This window comes from Symphalangus syndactylus, chromosome 18 (assembly GCF_028878055.3).
Source record: "Symphalangus syndactylus isolate Jambi chromosome 18, NHGRI_mSymSyn1-v2.1_pri, whole genome shotgun sequence".
NCBI lineage: Eukaryota > Metazoa > Chordata > Mammalia > Primates > Hylobatidae > Symphalangus > Symphalangus syndactylus.
The window spans coordinates 101,151,584-101,174,762 of NC_072440.2; the positions used below are offsets into that span (position 1 = coordinate 101,151,584).

Below are 23,179 nucleotides of genomic sequence, written 5' to 3' on the forward strand. Positions count from 1 at the left end.
TGTCGTCTACTTTACAGGATCACTGCCAGATTAAATACGATGTATGTAGAGTGTCTGAAATGGCTCCAGTGTTTGTTGCCTTACAAAGGGGGAAAAACAGAGCCCTTGTCACCTAAAAGTAAAGTATGCTCTTAAAGGAGTTGCTTTAAGCAATGATAAAGTACTGATGTTATCTAAATAAAACATTTGTTGGACTAAAAATCATGTAATTTGTATTGATGCTAATGGTCAGATGATAACCGCAAATGAAAAAAGAAAGATGATTAACTTGCATGTTTAAAAATATGACATCTGTAATTTTAACTACAGAATGAATAATTTTTTTAGATACCATGTTTCTCTTCCTGTTCGTCCCAAGCAGTAGTACTAAAAGGATTAACCAGTTTATTTAAAAACTATACCTTACATAAAATAGTCATATTAATGATTGACAGTTTTAAGACTCAGCAGAATTCAAAATATGAAAATTTATTTTGCATAGGAAACAATCTCTGGTAAACATCATTACTGCATATAACAAAACAATGCCTTCAATTAAAGGGGGAAAGTGAGTTTTTAAACATTAGGGTTAATTTAGAAGAAAATACAGTATATAATAATCTTAACATCATGTTCAGGGTAAAAATACTATAATGTGAAAAAAAACCCTAAGAACTGGGCAGAACCTACCTAACAACACCCTTTACCGTGTATGTTTTCAACAGACAAAACATATTTTGTACCAAATTCCAACAGTGGTAATTCTATAGTTGTGGCCCTTTAAAAAATGGCAGCATTGTACTTGAATCAGCAAGCTTACTGGGATTTCCTCATCGAAAGTAGAGATTGCAGCTAATCCTAGTACCTTTTGTTAGTAATTACTTAAGGCACAGTGCAAAGTTGAAGGACTGTTTTGGTACAGACTCAAGCCAGTTACATGTATGCTTGCCTTGGTATCCCTGCTAGAGCACATGCAGGTGTAATGCTGTATTATATCCAACAAGGCCACCCTGTTGCATCTATGTTACAATTAAACATCAGTCCCAGAAAGTGAACCCTAGTCATTTATTATAGGTGCCCACCTCTGACTTGGAACAAAATGCCACTCCATGTTCATTTTTGTCATGGAGAGGATTTATTTCCTAAAAGATTCTGAAAGCCAACAAATCGATGTAGTTCTTCATAGAGAACTTATGAGTAAGGGTCAAAATGGGCTTCCTGGATGACTTCCAACAGTCACTGGCCTTCTCAACACTGCAGATGTCTGAGCACTACCATAACCTAATAAAGTGAGGAAGGAGGAGGGAAATTGGTATTTTTAAACAAGTATTTAAGTGGCTCTTTCAAGTCTAAAAAAGCCTTTGGCTTCAAAGATTATTAACTGATTTACTAAATTTATATAAGACCTTAATTTAGCAAAGAGCTTCGTTTTCCTTTGGTTCAGTTACTCAAAATCCACTGTGTGAAGGAATAATGTATCTCCATCATTCAGCCTTTATAGCGGTCTTCTGGTAGCGAAGTACTGTCACTGTTACCCATATATTTAAAGCCAGCATGATCACAAAACGTAGAAGAACTGAAAAAAAAAAAAAAAAAAAAGTGTATTAAAAAGCGTCTTCACAATATAGAGCAAAACCACCTCCTGCTCAAAGTATAAGCCTAAATAAAGCTTCACCCCCAACCTCCGAAATGAACAATTTTGGTTCAAGGTATTTCTGGGGAAATGATCTTCCTATCATAATGACAATTTTCGGCCCCTTGGCCCAACTTCATAAATAATAATTTATCATCTTAAGTGCTCAATTGATAGTAATGTGGCTCTGGCTAAGAAGGGTTATAACTTTTTTTTGGGGGGAGGGGGGGACAGTCTTGCCCTGTCACCCAGGCTGGGGTTCAGTGGCCTGTCTTGGCTCACTGCAACCTCCACCTTCTGGGTTCAAGTGATTCTCCTGCCTCAGCCCCCCAGGTACCTGGGATGACAGGCGCCCACCACCACGCCTGGCTATTTTTTGTATTTTTAGTAGAGACAGGGTTTCACCATGTTGGCCAGGCTGGTCTCAAACTCCTGACCTCAAGTGATCTGCCCACCTTGGCCTCCCAAAGTGCTGGGATTACAGGTGTGAGCCACTGTGCCCGGCCTAAGAAGGGTTATAACTTTTAAAAATCCCTTTACTCATCTGAAGTCCTGAGGGTGCTGCTGTCTCAGAACATTCCACGTTAAGCAAGGGTGGTTTAACATATTCTGTTAAGATCATCCTGAAAAACTGGCCCACATGACAAGGCATATTTTATATTCAAGTAACCATGAAAATCTGTCTCTTTGTGGAAAATAAATAAATAAATAAATATAACAGTGACTTAACTTCTACTTTAAGGTACAGATACACTGCTGATAAATAGGTTTAATGAGATTTAAGACCCTATCTTTGTGTTTGTAAAACACATGTAAGATTTTAGCTGAACTGTTTTTAAAAAGTTATTCTCAGGCCGGGCACGGTGGCACACGCCTGTAATCCCAGCACTTTGGGAGGCTGAGGTGGGCGGATCACTTGAGGTCAGGAGTTTGAGACCAGCCTGGCCAACATGGTGAAACCCCATCTCTACTAAAAATACAAAAATTAGTTGGGCATAGTAGCGCATGCCTGTAATCCCAGCTACTCTGGAGGCTGAGGCAGGAGAATTGCTTGAACCCAGGAGGCAGAGATTGCAGTGAGCCGAGATCACACCACTGCACTCCAGCCTGGGCGACAGAGTGAGACTCCATCTCAAAACAACAACAACAACAAAAAAAGTTACTCCCGGATATACTGATCACTTTCAAGAACAGCTGTCATAGATAAGAAGTAAATCACAATTAGAACAATCTTGATCTTTTAATTTCTAATGTATAGGTTTTGTTGTTTACTTGTGGTTTGACTCTCCTTTCCATGCTGAGAATTCAAGTCCTGTGGAAAGACCCAAGCCTGTCTTCCTTCCCATTTCCCACTTGATCAAAGTTTATGCTTTGACCAGAACAATTTTAGTCCTACCATCAGAGCTGACAAAAAGTATTTGAGCAAAGGTATAACCTCCAGGAGGAGACTAACAAACATATCTCTGTTCTGAAGCACTATTTCTCAAATCATAATTAGCTCATTTAAAAGGTCTACATGCTAGGGACATTTTCTGATCTTCACAGGTGACACCATCTGTTCTAATCATTTTCCAAAGATGTATAATATATGCTTGATTTGGGAGTTGAAAACAGCCTAAGGAATTACTAAATTCTTTTGTGGTTAACCATAGTATTTCCTCCTCCATGACAGCTTTTTCTTTTAAAGAAACAACAAAAACATAGTCCATTGGTGACACCACTTCCCTGCTTCAAAGCCTCCAGAGCCTTCCTACTATTTGTAGGCAGTTCTTGTATGCCCTGGATACTTGGGCCACTGCCAGCCTCGCGTCCTTCCTCTCCTGAAACTCACCCGCTTGTCACTGTCCCCCTGCTCTCCACACTCTAGCCCTTTGTCCTTTGCTCATGATCTTCACAGTGCTGCTCCTTGTTAAGAGTCTGGCCTCCGCCCACACCCTTTCCTCTGGCGAAACCTCTACTCATCCCTACGATCGCTCTTCTTCAAATTAATCTGCCCAACTCCTGCAAACTAGGCCAGGTTCTCCTTAGATGCTCATCCTGCCCTACTCTTCCAAACCATATCCCATTAGAATTCAACAGGGAATTGTGTGATTACCTCATGTCCAATTCCACTGCTTAAGTGGAAGTTCCATGGAGATAGGAATCTATTGTCTTGTGCATATTCTATCCCCTGTACTATAAGAAGGAGAGGCTTAATAATAAAAATGGCGACCCATAAGACTAGGAATACCATCGTTGCCGTCTTCTAAATCTGTAATCCAATAGAGCCAAGTCCATCCATTAAACCCTAAGACAGTTTACAAATGAAGGAGACACAAATAGCACAAAACTCAAAAAGGAAGTAAGATATTTTGCTTACTTGTAAAATCATTGGTGGTCATTAAGGTTGTGATTATTCTTGCTGTAAAAGAAAACTTGCAGCAATAAGTAACTTGCCTCTCAGACATTTTGGGACTTAGCTAATAATGTCTTTCCCTTTTAATATCCCAATATATATTAACCATTATTTTTTAATTATTTTTATTCTTTTTTTACCAATATATATTAACTATTCTTGATAGAGTTTGGTAGTACAGAAAACCAAATAGTGCTGTATTTCATAATTACATAAAAACTAGCCATGCCGGATCACCTGAGGTCAGGAGTTCGAGACCAGCCTGGCCAACATGGCAAAACCCTGTCTCCACTGAAAATACAAAAATTAGCCAGGTGTAGTGGCAGGCGCCTATAATCCCAGCTACTCAGGAGGCTGAGGCAGGATAATCGCTTGAACCTGGGAGGCAAAGGTTGCCGTGAGCTGAGATTGCACCAGTGCACTCCAGCGTGGGTGACAGAGCCAGACTCCGTCTCAAAAAAAAAAAAGCCATGCATCCTACCCCAATGGTTTTGAAACTGCTCGTGAGGGAAGGTACCTAGAAGGTACTCGAGCGCTGCCTGCGGAAGGCCGGAGAGACTGAGCTCCCTTCCACTGTCTCTGTGCTAACCTGCAACCCCCGACCCTCCAAAAGCAACTCTCATTTACAAATTCTCATTTACAAATTGAGCATCTGGGCAGTTTTATTTAAAGAAAGGCTCCCACTAATTAAAAACAATGTTTTGGCCAGGCACGGTGGCTCACAGCTGTAATCCCAGCACTTCGGGAGGCTGAGGCGGGTGGATCATGAGGTCAGAAGTTCGAGACCAGCCTGACCAACATGGTGAAACCCCGTCTCTACTAAAAATACAAAAATTAGCTGGGTGTGGTGGCGGGTGCCTGTAATAATCCCAGCTATATGGGAGGCTGAGGCAGGAGAATTGCTTGAAACCAGAAGGCTGAGGTTGCAGTGAGCTGAGATCGCGCCACTGCACTCCAGCCTAAGCGAAAGAGCGAAACTGTCTCAAAAAACGAACAAACGATAAATGTTTTCGAATCACTGATTTCTATCCTTGCATTTTATAGATAAACAGACGGAGGCCCAGAAAAGGGGAAGATTTTTCCAAGGGTCTAACTAGAACTATTTTGTTTAGTTTATTTGGGTGCCATAGCCCTTTACTTAGTAAACATTTAGGAAATTGGAGTAACAGTTTAAACCAATACACGAGAGCAGGGAGCGGCATGACTTGGGAGTTAGAGAAGACCACTGCCTGCAGCTCAAGGCATGCCTTTCCCAGCCCAAAACCAGCCTGTCAAAACTTCTCTCTGCTAACACATTCTGCATTTAGCACATACTGACATAGTAGTGTTTTGGTCTGTCTTCCAACTAAACTGCAAGCCCCTGAAGGGCAGAGGCCAAATCCTATAAAATGTTTTGTTGACACATTTGATAAACCAAGGCTTTACACCCAGATACCACATAAATAGTTGTTGATTAAATCATCATTTAAATAAAAGAATTCAATCATATAAGTAGACAGAAGACTTCAGTTAGGAAGGTGGCCAACAAAGGACTCCCAAACAAACTTTTTAAAAGGCTGTTAATAACCACACATCTGACAAGGGTTAATGACCAGAATATGTAAGAAACTCAAATGACCCAATTAAAAAATGAGCAAATGATCTGAACAGACATTTCTCCAAAGAAAACATACAGGACCAGGTGCAGTGGCTCACACCTGTAATCCCAATACTTTGGGAGGCTGAGGTGAGATGAACACTTGAGCCCAGTAGTTTGAGACCAGCCTTGGCAACATAGTGAGACCCCTCTCTACAAAAAATTGGCTGGGCGCAGTGGCTCACGCCTGTAATCCTAGCACTTTGGGAGGCCAAGGCGGGTGGACCACTTGAGGTCAGGAGTTCAAAACCAGCCTGGCCAACATGGTGAAAACCCGTCTCTACTAAAAATACAAAAATTAGCCAGGCATGGTGGCGTGTGCCTGTACTCCCAGCTACTCGGGAGGCTGAGGTAGGAGAATCGCTTAAACCTTGGAGGCAGAGGTTGCCGTGAGCCGAGATTGCACCACTGCACTCCAGCATGGGCGACAGAGCAAGACTCTGTCTCAAAATAATAATAATTAAAAATTAGCCAGGTGTGTGCCCGTACTCCCAGCTACTTGGAAACCTGCAGTGAGCGAAGATCACATCACCGCACTCCAGCCTGTGAGAGAGAGCGAGACCCTGTCAAAGGAAAAAAGAAAGAAAGTCTTGATTTTAAGACATAATTAAGACAAGTAACTTGTTGAATATAAAGGGCAGCAGCCATGGATGGAGACATTGGCCCTTTAAGATGCAGAAGAACCGTGATGAAGTCTACTTAAAATATCTAAAACTAGTAAATGCAACTAATGTGATAGCTCTGAATTATAAAAATGTTTCTACCCACATATACCATATATGTATTTTAGGTAGTTTTTGTAAGAATCCAGATGAACAGTGAAAATTCTAAAGTTGAGACCAAACAATGTGGCTGCCGAAAATCTCCACCGCTACACATTTTATTCATTCTCAAAAGCCACTGTATGATTTTCATCTTTTAAAACCTGTTATATTCAAATTTTTAAGATAAATTAGTACATTCAATATAATCAACCTCTTTATCCTTTCAAAGAAGAGAGAACTAATTAGTATCAGGCCAGATTTTTGGAGAAAAATAGGCTTTCACTTCTTTTTTCTTGGCAACTTAGATCTTACAGAAAATGGAGAGCAGTTTGCATTAAATCATCTTTGTAAACATGGATACACTTAGGTTCTGGCTGAGTAGCTATTTATAAAGTAGTAAAGCGCCAGGGACCATGTTACTTCGACACCAACTTAACACCCTACTAGGCAGACACTTGGTGCTACCAAAGGCCTCCCCACCATATGAGTCCGGTTCTTACTTGCACAGGTATAGGATGAGAGGCTCCAAGTCAGCGCACTCACAGTTCCTGAGTCTCTCGTCTTCCACAGGCACTGGAGCTGTGCAAGCTTACTGGCCGCGCTGATGAAAGTACATAGATTCTGTTTGCAGATCAAATGTGAGAAAGTCACGAGTCGATGTGTTAAAAAAGCACAAGAGGCCGGGTGCAGTGGCTCACACCTGTAATTCCAGCACTTTGGGAGGCCGAAGCGGGCAGATCACGAGGTCAGGAGATCGAGACCATCCTGGCTAACACAGTGAAACCCCGTCTCTACTAAAAATACAAAAAATTAGCCGGGCGTGGTGGCGGGCGCCTGTAGTCCCAGCTACTCGGGAGGCTGAGGCAGGAGAATGGCATGAACCCGGGAGGCGAAGCTTGCAGTGAGTCGAGATCGCGCCACTGCACTCCAGCCTGAGCGACAGAGCGAGACTCTCATCTCAAAAAAAAAAAAGCAAAAGAGCACCAGATACTCAAAGCATTTTTGAAGCCAAATTTTCAGGTCAAAATAAAAACGGAATTGTACAAAGTTGAAACCTAAGTTTAGTGAAAAATAATGCAATAGTGAGACATTTATTTATTTAATTTATGACAGTCTCACTCTGTCGCCCAGGCTGGAGTGTCAAAATAATAACGGATTTGTACAAAGTTGAAACCTAAGTTTGGTGAAAAAGAATGCAATAGTGAGACATTTATTTATTTATTTAGTTAGTTAAGACAGAGTCTTACTCTGTTGCCCAGGCTGGAGTGCAGTGGCACAATCTTGGCTCACTGCAACCTCCACCTCCCACGTTCAAGCAATTCTCCTGCCTCAGCCTCTCAAGTAGCTGGGAATACAGGTACATGCCACCACGCCTGGCTAATGTTTGTATTTTTAGTAGAGACGGGGTTTCGCCATGTTGGCCAGGCTGGTCTCAAATTCCTGACCTCAGGTGATCTGCCTGCCTCGACCTCCCAAAATGTTGGGATTACAGGTGTGAGCCACCGCACCCAGCCTAAGACATTTATTTATAACTCACAGATTCCACCGCACCGTGGGTAACTAATGGCCAGAGCTAGTTTGAAGTTGGGAGTGAGAAAGAATCAATGCTTGGCCACAGAGGTTCATCTATCTACACCTCCAATAAGAAATAAGTACTGAGGGGCCAGGCGTGGTGGCTCAGGCCTATAATCCCAGCACGTTGGGAGGCCGAGGCGGACAAAATCACAAGGTCCGGAGTTTGAGACCAGCCTGGCCAACATGGTGAAACCCCATCTCTACTAAAAATACAAAAAAATTAGCTGGGTGTAGTGGCGGGGGCCTGTAATCCCAGCTACTAGGAAGGCTGAGGCAGCAGAATCACTTGAACCTGGGAGGCGGAAGTTGCAGTGAGCTGAGATCCCATCACTGCACTCCAGCCCTGGCAACAGAGTGCAACTCTGTCTCAAAAAAAAAAAAAAAAAAAGGATTGAGATATTGTGTTTTAGAGCTTGGGGAAAACTATGCTGCTCTGAACCGACAAACATAAACTCCAGCAGCAAGCCACAGCGCCTCAGCCCTGAATTTCTGGCTATTCTGATAGTCTGTGTGGTGGTACGCTCAGGCCTCTGCTATACAGTGAGGTAAGAGATCCTCACAAATCAGCCTGCTGCTCTGCACAGCATTCTCGACGCTGACCACCACCAGCCCTGCCAGCATCAGTCTCTTCAGCAGCTGAAACTCCAGGCTCTGGGTTGAGTGTAGACCGAAGGGAGACAAGGTGACACCCGGGAGACCAGCTAGGCTAGTGCAGTCACCTGGGTTTGTACAAGGGCAGTAGAAACAGACGAGGTGAGAAGTGTTCAGGTTCCGGATATATTTCAAAAGCAAAGCCAATAGGATTTGCTGAGGGAGTGGTAATGGGATGTGAGAAAAAGAAAAATCTGGCCAGGCACAGTGGCTCATGCCGTAATCCCACTACTTTGGGAGGCCGAGGTGGGCAGATCACAAGGTCAAGAGATCGAGACCATCCTGACCAACATGGTGAAACCCCATCTCTACTAAAAGTACAAAAATTAGCTGGACATGGTGGCGGGCGCCTGTAGTCCCAGCTACTCGGGAGGCTGAGGCAGGAGAATCACTTGAACCCGGGAGGTGGAGGTTGCAGTGAGCCAAGATCGTGCTACTGCATTCCAGCCTGGTGACAGAGCAAGACTCTGTCTCAAAAAAAAAAAAAGAAATCCAGGGTGATTCCAATCTCTAGTGTTTCTGGCCTTTGCAGTGGAAGAACGGAGTTGCCATTAATTGAGACACATTAAGATGAAGGTGGGAGAGGGGCAGGGTGGGAGATCAGAAACCCAGTTCTGGACATGCGAGGTTGGAGAGGCTGAGTCGTCAGGCAAGGGTAGCCAGTGGTTGGCTGTGCAGTATGTGCTGGAACCCTGGGAACACTGAAGTCAGAGAGCTGAGGAGGAATCAGCAAGGACACAGAAAGGATCAAGGGGAAGGGACACTGGGGAGCAAGGCGTCCTGGAAGCCCGGTGGGCAGTGATTCAAGGAGTCCTGATCGATGGCATCAAAAGCTACCGAGATATGAATGAAGAAGAGGAATGAGAACTGGCCACAGGCTCTGGCGCGAATGAAAGCTGCTGGCCTTGACAAGAGCAGCTTGTTTACCTTCTGTCTCCCCCGGAGAAGGAAAGCTCATGGGGAACACTCGGTCTGTTTCCTGCTGCGTCCCCAGGACCTGTGACAGTGCTGGCACCTGGCCGGCACTCAACAAATCCTTGCTGAGGGAATAAATCCTTAATAATAATGCAGTCTGGCAAATGTGATGATAAAGGTGTACCCAGGATGACTTGGGAGGAGAGAAGGGGTCACTTGGACAAGGAAGAATTATGGAGAAGGGAGGCCGGGTGCAGTGGCTCAAGCCTGTAATCCCAGCACTTCGGGAGGCCAAGGCAGGAGGATCACTTGAGGCCAGGAGTTTGAGACCAGCCTGACCAACATGGTGAAACCCCATCTCTACAAAAAAATACAAAAATTAGCCAGGCACGGTGGCATGTGCCTGTGGTCTCAGCTACTCAGGAGGCTCAGGCACAAGAATCATTTGAACCCAGAAGGCAGAGGTTGCAGTGAGCCGAGATCACACCACTGCACTCTAGCCTGAACAACAGGGTCAGACTCTGTCTCAAAAGAAAAAAAACAGGAATTATGGAGAAGGGAACTGCAGGCAGTGCTCTTGGGCAGAAGAGTTGACCAAGAACCTGTGGTCAGCCCTGTGGCAGGACTAAAGTCACCCTGACAGCTGGGTGCAGATGCTCGGAGGATGGCTGACCCCAGGCAGGAAGACCTGCGAGGAGAGGGGCTCTTGTGCAATCAGGAGACCTGGACAGAGCAGAGGAGGGAGGACTGCAGGGGAGGGCTCGCATCAGAGAACCACCCAGAACACAGGCTCGGCGGGGAGGCGAGGAGTCGGTGCGGGTTGGGAAGAGCTGGGGAAGCTGGCTTTATTCACACACATCAGGGTCCCAGACCACATTACAACACACTCGTGTTAAACACAAGCTTGCCTGCTAGATATTCTACCAGATTCATCTTTCAGGAGCAAAGCCATCTTTACAGTCCTGAAGTAGTGTTGGTTTGGGCCCTAACCAAGCCCTAGAATGTCTTATCACATCAATTCAGTTGGAGACTATGAAGTTTTTCCATAAAACAGAGTCTAATCTAGGAACAGGATTGGAAAGGAGAAGGGATGCTTAGCTGTTATGGAGATCTTTTTTTTTTTTTTTTTTTCAGACAGAGTTTTGCTCTGTCACCCAGGCTGGAGTGCAGTGGTACAATCTCAGCTCACTGCAACCTCTGCCTCCCGGGTTCACGCCATCCTCCTGCCTCAGCCTCCTGAGTAGCTGGGACTACAGGCACCTGCCACCACACCCGGCTAATTTTTTTTTATATATTTTTAGTAAAGATGAGGTTTCACCGTGTTAGCCAGGATGGTCTCAATCTCCTGACCTTGTGATCCGCCCGCCTCGGCCTCCTAGAGTGCTAGGATTACAGGCATGAGCCACCGCGCCTGGCCTTGCAGATCATTTTTAAGTACTTTAATCATTTTCTTGTGAATAAACCATGAGTATATGAATTAGCAATTTAACCATGAAAGTACAGTTTAGGACTTCTGGGGGAACCATCTCAGGTACCTGCATTTGAAAGCCAAAAAATGGAACATTCTACAATGGAGGTTTTCCATTGATTCAAGCAGCACCCGCTCCTCTCCAGGATTCTGGGGTTTTGCTACCAGGTGTGAGCTCTGAAGGCCCTGCTCGTTCTCCTGCACTGGGGCTCCACGACCCTCAGATCTGGGCCACCTTGTGCCCGGGACCCTGGTACCTCAGAGCAGGTGCGTGAGGAACACTCATTGAGTCAGCGAAGGAGGGCTATGGGCAGACACAGCACGGAGCCTGGTGTTCAGCCCTCGCATGATAAAGGAAAGAATCAAAATTATATTCCATGAAATGTTATATCATCAATGTATGGTTAGAATAGATGACTACTGCTAAGGGCACAGAAGAAACACCTAAAAGCTTTTGTTGACCCCTGAACTTGATTCTTTTGTTTTGTTTTTGAAATGGAGTCTCGCTCTGTTGCCCAGGGCTGGAGTGCAATGGCTTGATCTTGGCTCACTGCAACCTTCACCTCCTGGGTTCAAGCGATTCTCCTGCCTCAGCCTCCCGAGTAGCTGGAATTACAGGCATGAGCCACCACACCCAGCTAATTTTTGTATTTTTAGTAGAGACGGGGTTTCACCATTTTGGCCAGGCTGGTCTCGAACTGCTGAAGATCCGCACAGCTCGGCCTCCCAAAGCTCTGGGATTACAGGCATGAGCCACCACATCCTGCCATTCTTGACAAGCCTGTATCTCAACATTGCTAGAAGGATGTTTCCTCAGGGGTGAAGGCTCACAGCTGCTCTATGGGGGCTAATCAACCCCAAACTAGAACCACCCCAACTCCTCAGTAGTAAGAGCTACTGAGAACATAGAGATGGCTCATTTACAGGGTTGTGAGATTTGGCAAATAAAAATACAGGACATCTTGTTAAATTTAAATTTCAGAACAACAACAAATCATGTTTTAGTACAAGTATGTTCCATGCAATATTTTGTTTGTTTGTTTGTGTTTTGAGATGGAGTCTCGTTCTGTCACCCAGGCTGGAGTGCAGTGGCGTGATCTTGGCTCACTGCAAGCTCCGCCTCCAGGGTTGAAGCGATTCTCCTGACTCAGTCTCCCAAGTAGCTGGGATTACAGGCGCCCACCACCATGCCTGGCTAATTTTTGTATTTTCTTTTAGCAGAGAACGGAGTTTCGCCTGTTGGCCAGGCTGGCCTCCAACTCCTGACCTCAGGTAATCCGCCTGCCTCGGCCTCCCAAGGTGCTGAGATTATAGGCGTGAGCCACTGCATCTGGCCCCATGCAGTATTTTGAACATACATGTACTGAAAAAGTATTCCTTGTTAATATGGCAACCCTACTTATTTGCTCTCCGAAGTCACAGGGTTGAAATGTAACAGAAATGTAACAGAGAATCTAGTCTACTTTCCAGACAAGATGTTGGGGGAAAGGGGAAAGAAATTCATGATTCTGGGTGTGGCAGGCAGTGCCCTGTGACCACCGGTTAGTTCTCCTCCTCCTTTTCTTGTTGGGTAGAAACGTTCACTTCTGTCAGCTTGGAGAGGTCTGTGGTCAAACACACCCTGAACCACCCTCAGAAGCCCTTGGAAATTTTCGGCCCTGAGCCAAGTATGAAAAAAAGTCAGCCCTTCTCCAGGACAAGGCCAACATGCCATTATGAACCTAAGAAGAAGCTAGTTAGCTGATCCTCAATTCTTCCTTCTAAAACTGCTAGTGGCCAGGCGCCGTAGCTCACACCTGTAATCCCAGCACTTTGGAAAGCCGAGGCGTGTGGATCACCTGAGGTCAGGAATTCGAGACCAGCCTGGCCAACACGGCGAAACCCTGTCCCTACTAAAAATACAAAAATTAGCAGGGTGTGGTGGCACATGCCTGTAATCCCAGCTACTCGAGAGGTTGAGGCAGGAGAATCCCTTAAACCCAGGAGGTGGAGGCTGTGGTGAGCCAAGATTATGCCATTGTACTCCAGCCTGGGCAACAAGAATGAAACTCCATCTCAAAAAAAAAATATATATATATAGATAGATATAAATATATATAATATCAAGTTCTCTCCAGGGTAGCTTATTCCTCCTCCTTTCTTTTCAAGCACAATACTTACCATGGCCAGGTCTATGATCCACTTCTGCAGGGCAAGGACGAACCAAGAAGACACCAATCTTACCAAGTGCTAAGGGACACAGCAGTGGGTCACCCACATCTGCACCTCCCTCCCATTTCACACATGCAAACCAAGACCACAGAGAGCAGCATGCGGAAGCCAGGTAGGTGAGAGAGGAGGACATGCTACCAGAACCTGCCGGATTTGGAAGGGACCAAAAGGGTCGCAAGTGAACACCTGCTCGGAGTTCAAAAGAACGAAAGCAGGTTACAGAAGAGAAATACAAAGACACCCACACTCATGGACTGCTCCCCAGGATTGGGAACATTCCTAGTGGTTTTCACTGCCCACTGAATTCTAGACCAGGCAGACATCTCTGATTTATGGTCAAAGGCTAAGCACTTCAAGGAGAAGTCCAACATTATAAAGCAGGAATGTTCTGCAAAATTGCTGTGATGTGAACTTCTGTTTACTGACTTCCACCTTTCCCACTAACTCCACTGTAAAAATGATACAGCTGGGGTAGGCAATGCCGGGAGTCAAGCATGTGCACTGAGCTCGGTGACACCACAGGAATAGAGGCCAGCTAGGGAGCTGAACAAGCACCCAGGAGACAGCGGCCAGGGCTGGAAGGGGACGGCCAAGAGTCTCTGGAGTGCCCTTGGGCAAGTCACTTTCCATCTTTCCACCTTGATTTGCTTATCTGTAAAATGCCTACAAGCATGTAGCACTGACTCAAGACTGCTGTTACTATAATTTCCAACATTAATTAAATGAAGATATTGAAACAGACAACGCCCTGTGCTAAAAGTCAGTGGAACTAATTACAGCCTGATCAACACCAGAAGGTAGCTCGAAGCTGGCTGGATAGAATCCTGTTTTTAAAACACTAACTCAATTTTTAAATCTAATTTTTGTGACTCCTCCCCCAACCAATTCTGTTCTATCCCACCTCATTCTGTGTATTCTGAATATACATTTTATAAAATTTGACCAATAGTAGGAGCCCCTGAGATCCTACAGATGATTTACTTGTAGGGTTGCCAGATTTCACAAATAAAAGTACAGGACACCCAGTTAAATTTGAATTTCAGGTCGAAAACAAGTAACTTTTCCCAAGTAGCTGGGATGACAGGCATGAGACACCATGCGTGGCTCATTTTTTCTCTTCTTTTTTTGGAGCGCTAGGGAATCCCACTATGTTGCCCAGGCTAGTCTCAAACTCCTGGCCTCAAATGATCCTCCCACTTCGACCACCCAACACACTGGGATTATAGGCATGAGCCACTGCACCTGGCCAATAATTTTCAGTGGAAGTATATCCCAAGCAATATTTAAAAGTATTCATTAGGCCAGGCGCAGTGGCTCGTGCCTGTAATCCCAGCACTTTGGGAGGCTGAGGCGGGTGGATCACGAGGTCAGGAGATCGAAACCATCCTGGCTAACACGGTAAAACCCCGTCTCTACTAAAAATACAAAAAATTAGCCGGGCGTGGTGGTGGGCACCTGTAGTCCCAGCTACTCGGGAGGCTGAGGCAGGAGAATGGCATGAACCCGGGAGGCAGAGCTTGCAGTGAGCTGACATGGTGCCACTGTACTCCAGCCTGGGCGACAGAGCGTGACTCCATCTCAAAAATAAAATAAAATAAAAATAAAAATAAAAATAAAAGCATTAATATGGCAACCCTATTCTTTTGCTCTCCGTAAGTCATAACCAATGGGAGATTATAAGCATCTTGCTGATACTACAGACTCGCCATCAGCATCCAGCTATGTGGTATCTCCCAGTGCCACCAGCTCCCAAATTTTCTAATCTGCAGCCTCACCATCTGCACAAAGCTGTTGCATTTTATTTCAAAAGTAAATTATATAACTCCTTTCATCTTCAAAGTACTGTTTATCGAAACCTTTAACCAGCTGGGACTGACCGTGAAGTGCTGAGGTGCAGTACAGCTGTGCAATCCCTCTTTCTGCAGAGAGAAACTGAGGCAGCAGAGCTTACCACTCGGGGAAACAGCAGAGGGTCAGGACTCAGCCAAAACCCAGCTCCCTCCATAGACATAGGCTGCAGAGCCTCGCTTCTAGTAAAACCACCACAATGGCCCTGTCATTTACTCTGCTTGACAGTGTTTCTGATACTCCTAGCTCTTACAACCCTAAAACATAGGCATTATGATCCCATGTCACAGACGGGGGATGCGCAGTTTATGGCATATGCTGAAGCCACCCCTGTGGTGGCAGGGACCTGTCCCGTCTGGCTCCAGGCCAGCTGTTTCCCACCACTCCACACCCACATTCTCATGGCCTGCACTTAGGTCACTTGGGCCACAGGCCTGGCTCTGCCCTCCTTCCTCCACTCTGAAGAGGGCATGGGAAGAAACAGTTCAGGCCATTTCACAGATGTGGCAGGACAGGCTGACAGCTAGTGCCATTCAAAACACTTTCTTGGGCCAGAAGTGGTGGCTCATGCCTGTAATCCCAGCACTTTGGAAAGCCAAGGTGGAAAGATCGCTTGAGTCCGGGAGTTCAAGACTAGTCTGGGTAACATACAAGGACCCAATCTCTAAAAAAAATTTTTTTAATTAGCTGGGCATAGTAGCATACACCTGTAGTTCCAGCTATTCAGGAGGCTGAGGCGGGAGGATTCCTTGGCCCCAGAAGTTCAAGGCTGCAGTGAGCTATAATCCAGCCACTGCACTCCAGCCTGGGTGACACAGTGAGACTCTGTCTCTTAAAAAAAAAGGTTAAAACATCTTGTAGCTTGGGCAAGCAACATAGTGAGACCCCGTATCTACAAAAAATTTAAAAATTAACTGGGTGTGCTGGCATGCTTCAATAGTCCAAGCTACTCGGGAGGCTGAGGCGGGAGGATCACTTGATCAAGGCAATCAAGCTTGACCAAGGAGGTCAAGGCTGCAGTGAGCTTTGATCCCATCACTGCAACCCAGCCTGGGCCACAGAACGAGACCGTCTCAAAATAAAAAAACAAAAAACAAACAAAACACTCTCCTGGCTTGTTAAGGAGTGTGACGTTCAACTAGTGAGTCTTTACAAAGAGAACTGAAACGAAGCCTCACCCTCATTCACAGGAAGTGCCACTGAGCGGGGCACATCTGTGAGCTGACCAGGCTCCCACTGCAGGAAGTGCCACTGAGCGGGGCACATCTGTAAGCTGACCAGGCTTCCACTGCAAGCCTCCGGGCCACCAACTGCCACTCAGACCTCAAGGTTCAGCCTCTACGCTAACGTCTTGAGAGGCACCAGATACTCTCATTATTATTGCTTCCAATCCTTGGAGGACATTATCAGGGCAGGAAGAAATGTCTCAGATGAACTAATGCAGTTGGACGATGCTGCTCTTAGCAGGGGTGGACACTACCGATCTGCCTTCCACTCGGCCTGCTGGCACCGCCCAGGGCATGCTGGTCTTGGAGGAGCAGCAGGGGCTGTACTAAGGGCATCTCTAGTGTACGTGGACACATTTGCATTTGGAATTTTTTTTTCAGTTTAACCAAAAAATACACATCTGGTAAAGGAGCCTGCTTCACAATGCATACTATTCGCAAATAACACCCCCGTTCCCACTTTTGGCTCAGATTCGGAAAGGATACGCAGCGATGTGAGGAGTGACCTGCTTCACGTTCCCGTTAAAATGAAAGATACAGAGCAGAAGGATGACATCTGAAAGAGGAAGGCTCCGAGTGAGGGAGGAAGGGGAGAGCCGTGGCAGCCCGCCGGACAGGGAAGGGGCTGTTACCTTGCGCGATGAGGATGGGGTACTCCAGGTAGGTCAGTGGCGGATACCCATAGTAACACTGGTACCGGAGAAACACCAGGAATCTGGAGAGAGAAGGGCACATGTTCACACGGCTGTCCCAAAACGCAGCTGTCGGGGCCTGGCAGGCACCCAGAACACTGAGGTCAGTTTGCCGAATCCTTGCAGTGGTGGTGTGGACACGCCAGTGTCAAAGAGGAAGGTTTAGAACAAAATAGATGGAATTCAGTTGAATCATCTGTACAATTTTTGGAGCATCCAGAACTTACTGGGCACCGGGCCACAGTGCAATACCCACGATCTCTATAGAGTGCCTTGAGATGGTCGCTCACAAAGGATTTTTACAGAAGGCAAATCCCTGAGCAAGAATATGAGACTGGGCCTTCTGGGCCCATGCTTGCTGGCCTGCCTACCACGTTGGGCTCTCAGTGACCCCGGCAGCTGCCCCTCAGCTGCTGCACACATCTGCCCTCCACTCTGAGAAGCTGCAGAGGCGCAAGGATCCAAGGAGCCGCAGCCATCCCTGGATGGGGGGGTCTGTGGCCATGTTTTAAGAGTTAGAACAGCACCTGGATGGTCCAGTTGCCTTCCAGAAGAGCTGCCCAGTTGAGAGGACAGTGGGGGAAAAGCGTGAAGAACCACCCTCAGTTTCCCTAAGAAGATTCCGGCTGTGAGGATGCTGTGAAGACCCCAGGGTCCCACCTTCTCAGAAGAAAAGGCAGAGCTTCCTGCCTCCCCCTCACACCCAGCATCTCCCTTCAGGACCAGAATCCCTGTGGTCTCCTGGGGCTACCTGTTTGTCCCATCACCCAGCTTTGTGGCTCCCTCCCTCTCACCTGTGTGTTCAGACCACTCAGGTCAGGAAGAAAGGGGAGCCGGAACCATAGGACTTCAACGCACAGGAGGGGCCCCCCAGGGTCTCCAATCTCCTAAACTGGGAAAGAATCCTGGAAAAGCCCAATTCACAAACAGGCTGTGCCTCCCTGGCCTGTTTCTGACAGTGCACAACTTAGTTGGGGGCGGAGTCAGAGGAGGTCACAGTGTCGCCCTGAGCACGAGGGCCTCCCCCAGGCCTGGTCCCCGAGTGGAGGCCCCCACCATGCCCAGCAGGGTCCCCACCCCCAGTTGCCTGCAGGCCCTCTGGGTGCTTTGCAGCTGGGCCACCTCCCAGCTTCAGAGACAAGTGGTGCCTCTGCCCAGCCCTGCTCTGCCGCAGGGACTCTCCTCCTGCCAGCCTCCTGAGCAGCCCCCTGTGTTCTGCTGTGAGATTGAGCCCAGGGGTGCTGGCAGAGGGGGAGGCTGCACCCCAGCCCCTCTGTGGGGCCACAGCCAGCCACTGAGTGCTGAAGAACAAAAGCTATGGGGGTCTTCACCATTGAACTAACTGTGTGCTGACCCCTGGGACGCAGCCCCAGTCTGCAGGCCAGGCCTGAGAACCTGGGGATGTCAGAGCCCGTTCTCACCTCCAGGGCTCATCCATGCTGGCCTCCACATCTTACAGACCACTTGGGGAAACGGAGGCCCATGGACACCAAGAACATACAAGATGAAGAGCCTGGATTTCCGAAGGCTGATCTGGACGCAGCCGTCGCTGCCCCTGCAGGTTTTGTCATCTACTCCCTGCTTTTCCTGGGATTCAAACTCCCCCCGTCCCTGCAGCCTGGGGAGGTGGGGTGGGGGCAGTGTCTTTCCTTTAGTTTTTAATGTTTCTTTTTTGTGAGATGGAGTCTTGCTCTGTCGCCCAGGCTGGAGTGCAGTGGCGCGATCTCAGTCACTGCAACCTCCACCTCCCGGGTTCCAGCGGTTCTCCTGCTCAGCCTCCCGAGTAGCCGAGACTACAGGTGTGTGCCACTACACCTGGCTTTTTTTTTTTTTTGAGGTGGAGTCTCGCTCTGTCGCCCAGGCTGGAGTGCAGTGACACAATCTCGGCTCACTGCAAGCTCCGCCTCCCAGGTTCACGCCATTCTCCTGCTTCAGCCTCCCGAGTAGCTGGGACTACAGGTGCCCGCCACCACGCCCGGCTAATTTTTTGTATTTTTAGTAGAGACAGGGTTTCACCGTGTTAGCCAGGATGGTCTTGATCTCCTGACCTCATGATCCGCCCGCCCGGGCCTCCCAAAGTGCTGGGATTGCAGGCGTGAGCCACCGCGCCCGGCCTACACCTGGCTAATTTTTGTGTTTTCAGTAGAGATGGGGTTTCACCATGTTGGCAAGGCTGGTCTTGAACTCCTGACCTCAGGTGATCTGCCCGCCTTGGCCTCCCAAAGTGCTGGGATTAAAGGCGTGAGCCACCATGCCTGGCCCTTTAGTTTCTTTTAATAAGTAATCTCTATAGTGCTTATCATAATAAAATCATGCCGGCCGGGCATCTGACGCAGCCCCATTTGTTTCCATTCCCATCTGCTCCATGCAGCCATGGAGTTTTCTCCCTCAACACCTGCTAGAGGGTTAAACAAAACATACCCCCACCCAGGCTGGGGGACAAGTGACCTGGAGCAAGGGGTGGACTCCAAAGGCATCCTACCCAGAGGCCAAGGCTCTACAGCCTACGGCTCCACCTGGGGAGGGCCGCAGTCCATGGAAGGCTGCAGGCAGGGCAGGTTGGATGAATCTTGTGCTCCAGGAGGCTCCTGGCTGCAGAAAGCAGGGAGGCAGAACCCAGCAGAGCCCTGGAGACAGGAGAAGCAGCAAGGTTGGGAACTTGGGAGGGGGAAGGCTCCAGCTACAAGGAATGCCCCTGGGTGGCAGAGGCAGGTCCCTGGGCGGAGGCTCCTGCTGGTCACACCAAGCCACACTAAAAAGGCTTTTCTGGCATTATTAAGACACACTTCATACTCCAGTTGACTCAATGCTCTCAAAACCAGGCTCTTAGTTTGCTCAAATGGAGACCCAAAGAGGGCCCGTGCTCTTCAGGCGGCTGACTGCGACAGCCCTGGGGTTCCTTCTGCTCTAACTCTGGCTGCTGCCTGATCTGGTCAGGGGCCCGGGGCCCAGCTGGCAAGCATGGCCAGCCCCAGGCGGGCCTCCCAGGCAAGGCTGGGAAGGGCATGAGGGAGGCAGGCAGGGAGATGGGAGGGCCAGGGGGATGGACCCTGACACAGCCAAGCCCGTTTACAGAAGTCTGTGTGCCTGGCCCTGACCCTGGCTTGGAGGCTGCAGAGCTGGTGCACCAGCCTGACAGAGCCCCCTTTACCTGCACGTGATCAACTGCAAGACCCTTAGACAGGCCAGCAGGGATGGCAGCAAGCCGCTGCCCCACCCAACCCTTGAGCTCCCATGCCCAGGAAGATCCTTCCACTGTCAGAGGTCTAGCTTTCACTAAGGTGAGCTGGGAGAGGTGACAGCTGGCAGATCTAATATGAGCCCTCACCTGCGTATCTCTGAGGGTTTGCGTTTTTCAAGCAATGGTGCAAAGGTGGTGGAAATGCAGGCCTAGGGGCTGGTGGCAGGAGGGAATCTACAGACTCTACAGACAGCCTGGCTTCTTTTCCTTCATGAGTCCAGCTTCAGCTTCCCCAGCTCAGGGACCTAGCAAGGGGCCGAGGCCAAATCCCACTCCTGGCTTTCATGCCCTTGTCCCCTCTCCCACCTGAACGGTCACTGCAGCCACTTCTAGCCTGTGTCCTTTGCCACAACCTCATCGCTCCAGCCTCTCTGCTCCCAGCCTGGTGGTGGCACCAACCTGAAACGTATGCTGCCCACCTCCCCTGGGTGCCTCTCAACCCTGCCATCCAGCCTGGGACCCCCCTCCCCACCCCGCAGGGTAGAGTCACTCACAAGCCTAGAAGAGGTCACAGTCCCTCCCACTGCAAGCCTTTCCCAAAAATTTCCCCTCAAAGCCCCCCATTGGATGACTGTGCCCAGGGCCGGGCTCCATAGGGCCGGCGCGGGGTCCAGAGCCTGAGTGGGACCCCTCACCCTCCCACACCTGAGGTCTCCTCTTTCTCCCCCGCATCCCTTGGCTTCTTCCCATCCTGTATCCCGCACCCCCCCACCCCCCCCCACCAGGAAGGCTTGTGTGGAGGACCAGCCTTCAGACCCCACTGGGTGATGGAGGGGAGCAAAGTGAAGGGCCTGGCCTGGTCAGGGGGAAGGGGCGAGACCACTAGCTTGAGGTATGTGTTTTCCTATTGTTGGGGCTCAAAAATGATACCCCAAAAGTTTGGTGCTCTGGCATGATGAATACTTTGAATAGGAAAGCCTTGAAGCTGCCTCAGAATCAAGGACTTAATGACCTCTCCGTCACCCCTTCCCAACTGCAGAGACTCTCCAACTTCTTTAGAGATGACTAAGGAAACTTCTTTCTACAAGAAATGCAATTGTCTTAAGACCCTCTCCCAAGGAATCTCATTAAATAACCAGGAAAGATTCCCCACCAACCACCGGGAGAAGAGAAGAGATTCATCCATTCGTAGTTCAACCCCTTATTTCACAGGTGAGGAAACCGAGGCCCGAGAAAGACGTTGACGGTGCGTGGTCAGTTTAGGGACAATGAATATGACAGCCTCGAGGTGCAAATGGCCTTGCTCAGGGCCAGCAGGTTTTGTCACTAGCGCACCAAGGGCTGCCTCCGCTGGGTCTGTTTTCTCATCTGTAAAATGGGCGTGCGCAGTCAATTCGTGTCACGCGGGGCTTGGTGAGAAACAATGTACGCGCGTGGCGGGTGGCCGTGGGAAGAGCACCCCGAGCCCCTAGGCTCCCTAGTTCATCCTCGGCCGCCCAGCTGCGACGCCGGCGCGCAAGGATTCATCCCCGCCCTACTTCGAGCCGAGGCTCTCCCGGGCTCCCAGCAGGCAGCAGCCGCGAGGGGGAAGGAGGCAGCCCCGGCCGCCCCGGGCCTTACCCTGCCAGCTCCAGAAGTAAACTCGGAAGGCTGAGGCCCCGCGCGCTGCGCGCCGCTAGCACAGCAGAGATCTGCGGCAGCTTCAGCGCGGCGCACACGCCCAGCGTGCTCCAGTTACACAGCCCCAGCAGCGCCGCCTCCATAGCGCCACGGGCGCGGGCACTGGGGCGGCCGCAGCGAGGAGGGATAGCTGAGCCTCGGCGGCGCAGCTCTGCCGAAGCCTTCCGCCTTCCCGGGATCCGCCCGGGACCGCCCGGCCAGGGCCCGCCCCTCCGCGCTCCGCCAGGCCCCGGGTCTGCCTCGCTCCGCCACTCCCTTGGACGCACCCCGCCCCCTGGCCCGCCTCGCCCCTCCCGCCCGGACTCGCCCCGCCCCCTGGCCAGCCTCATCTCGCCCCGCCCACGGGCCCGCCTCCCCCCGCCCGCCCGGGCTCGCTCCGTCCTCGGACCCGCGTCATCTCGCCGCGCCCCCAGATTCGCCCCTCCCGGTCGGCCTCACCTAGCCCAATCCCCTGGCCAACCTCGCTCCGCCCCGCCCCTCCTCTCCTTGCCCTCTGGCCAACCTCGCCTCGCCCCGCCCCTCCTAGCCCCGCCCCCGGGCGACAGTCCCACCCTGGGCTGCAGGCTCCTCCAGCAGCTGCTTACCTTTTCCGCGTTCTTGCGACCCGATAGTTTAGCCGCCGCCGGGACCCGCCCTGGAGGTCCGGCTTTTCCACGGGTTGGGTGGACCGAGAGGCAAATGGCCCAGGGGGATGGGCCATTCTGCCGGGATTTTTCCCTCCCTACAAGTGTTTTAGTTTCTCTCACTAAGCATTTCAGGAGTTAAAGCCTCCTGCTTAAGGGCCGAGTGCATCCTCCCGATTTACAGGTGGGGAACCAGGCTGGACAGACTGGGACCAGAGCCCCGGGGTCGCCTCATTCGTGGCCTTTCAGAGCACGCGGCCTGTCTCCAGCCTGGGACTGAAACCTTCCCTCCTAGCGGCGTGGGCCCTGAGGGGCCACCGGAAGCCTTGAACTTGAGCACTTCACAGTGAAACTGTTTCTTAAGGATTTCTCCTGATAAAGTAACTTGGACGTGGCCATCTAAGCCACAAACTGAGGGAAAGGGAAGGACGCATTTTCCAACCTCTGAAAATCGCCTGTGTATTAGGGCCAGGTTATGAAGCAGGCAAAAAAGCACCAAAATGCAGTGCCAGAATCCACGATCCCTGGTTTTGTGCCATAAACCTCAGCCGGGAAGTGTGAGGGACGGGAGCTGGGTCAGCTTCGGAGTTCGGAGTTCTGGCCGAGGCTCTTTCTAGCCTCACCAGCCCATCACCTCCGCCTATGGAAAAAAAAAAAACCAGGTGCTGAGTCCTGCCTCCCAAGTCTAAATGAGAACAGAAT

At 49.3% G+C, this 23,179-nt stretch overlaps 1 protein-coding gene across 3 annotated transcripts; it reads right to left on the minus strand.

Annotated features, from left to right (window-relative positions):
* Positions 1–452: 452 nt before the first annotated feature.
* On the minus strand, positions 453–22,098 carry SLC66A3 (solute carrier family 66 member 3). Of its 3 annotated transcripts, XR_010117254.1 has the most exons (8): positions 21,795–22,088; positions 16,934–17,016; positions 16,788–16,857; positions 13,177–13,234; positions 6,908–7,028; positions 6,151–6,206; positions 3,972–4,013; positions 1,480–1,555 (listed from the first exon to the last, which is right to left on the minus strand). XR_010117254.1 is itself a non-coding variant. In XM_055253797.2 (7 exons), exons 1-7 carry the CDS (start codon positions 21,935–21,937, stop codon positions 1,464–1,466), a joined length of 609 nt encoding a protein of 202 aa, XP_055109772.1. In that variant the 5' UTR covers positions 21,938–22,098; the 3' UTR covers positions 453–1,463. The 3 variants fall into 3 exon arrangements, 2 of the variants coding, with proteins under 2 accessions (XP_055109772.1, XP_055109773.1); XM_055253797.2 differs by lacking the exon at positions 6,151–6,206 and having other exon boundaries at positions 453–1,555; positions 21,795–22,098; XM_055253798.2 differs by lacking the exons at positions 3,972–4,013; positions 6,151–6,206 and having other exon boundaries at positions 453–1,555; positions 21,795–22,098.
* Positions 22,099–23,179: the final 1,081 nt, after the last annotated feature.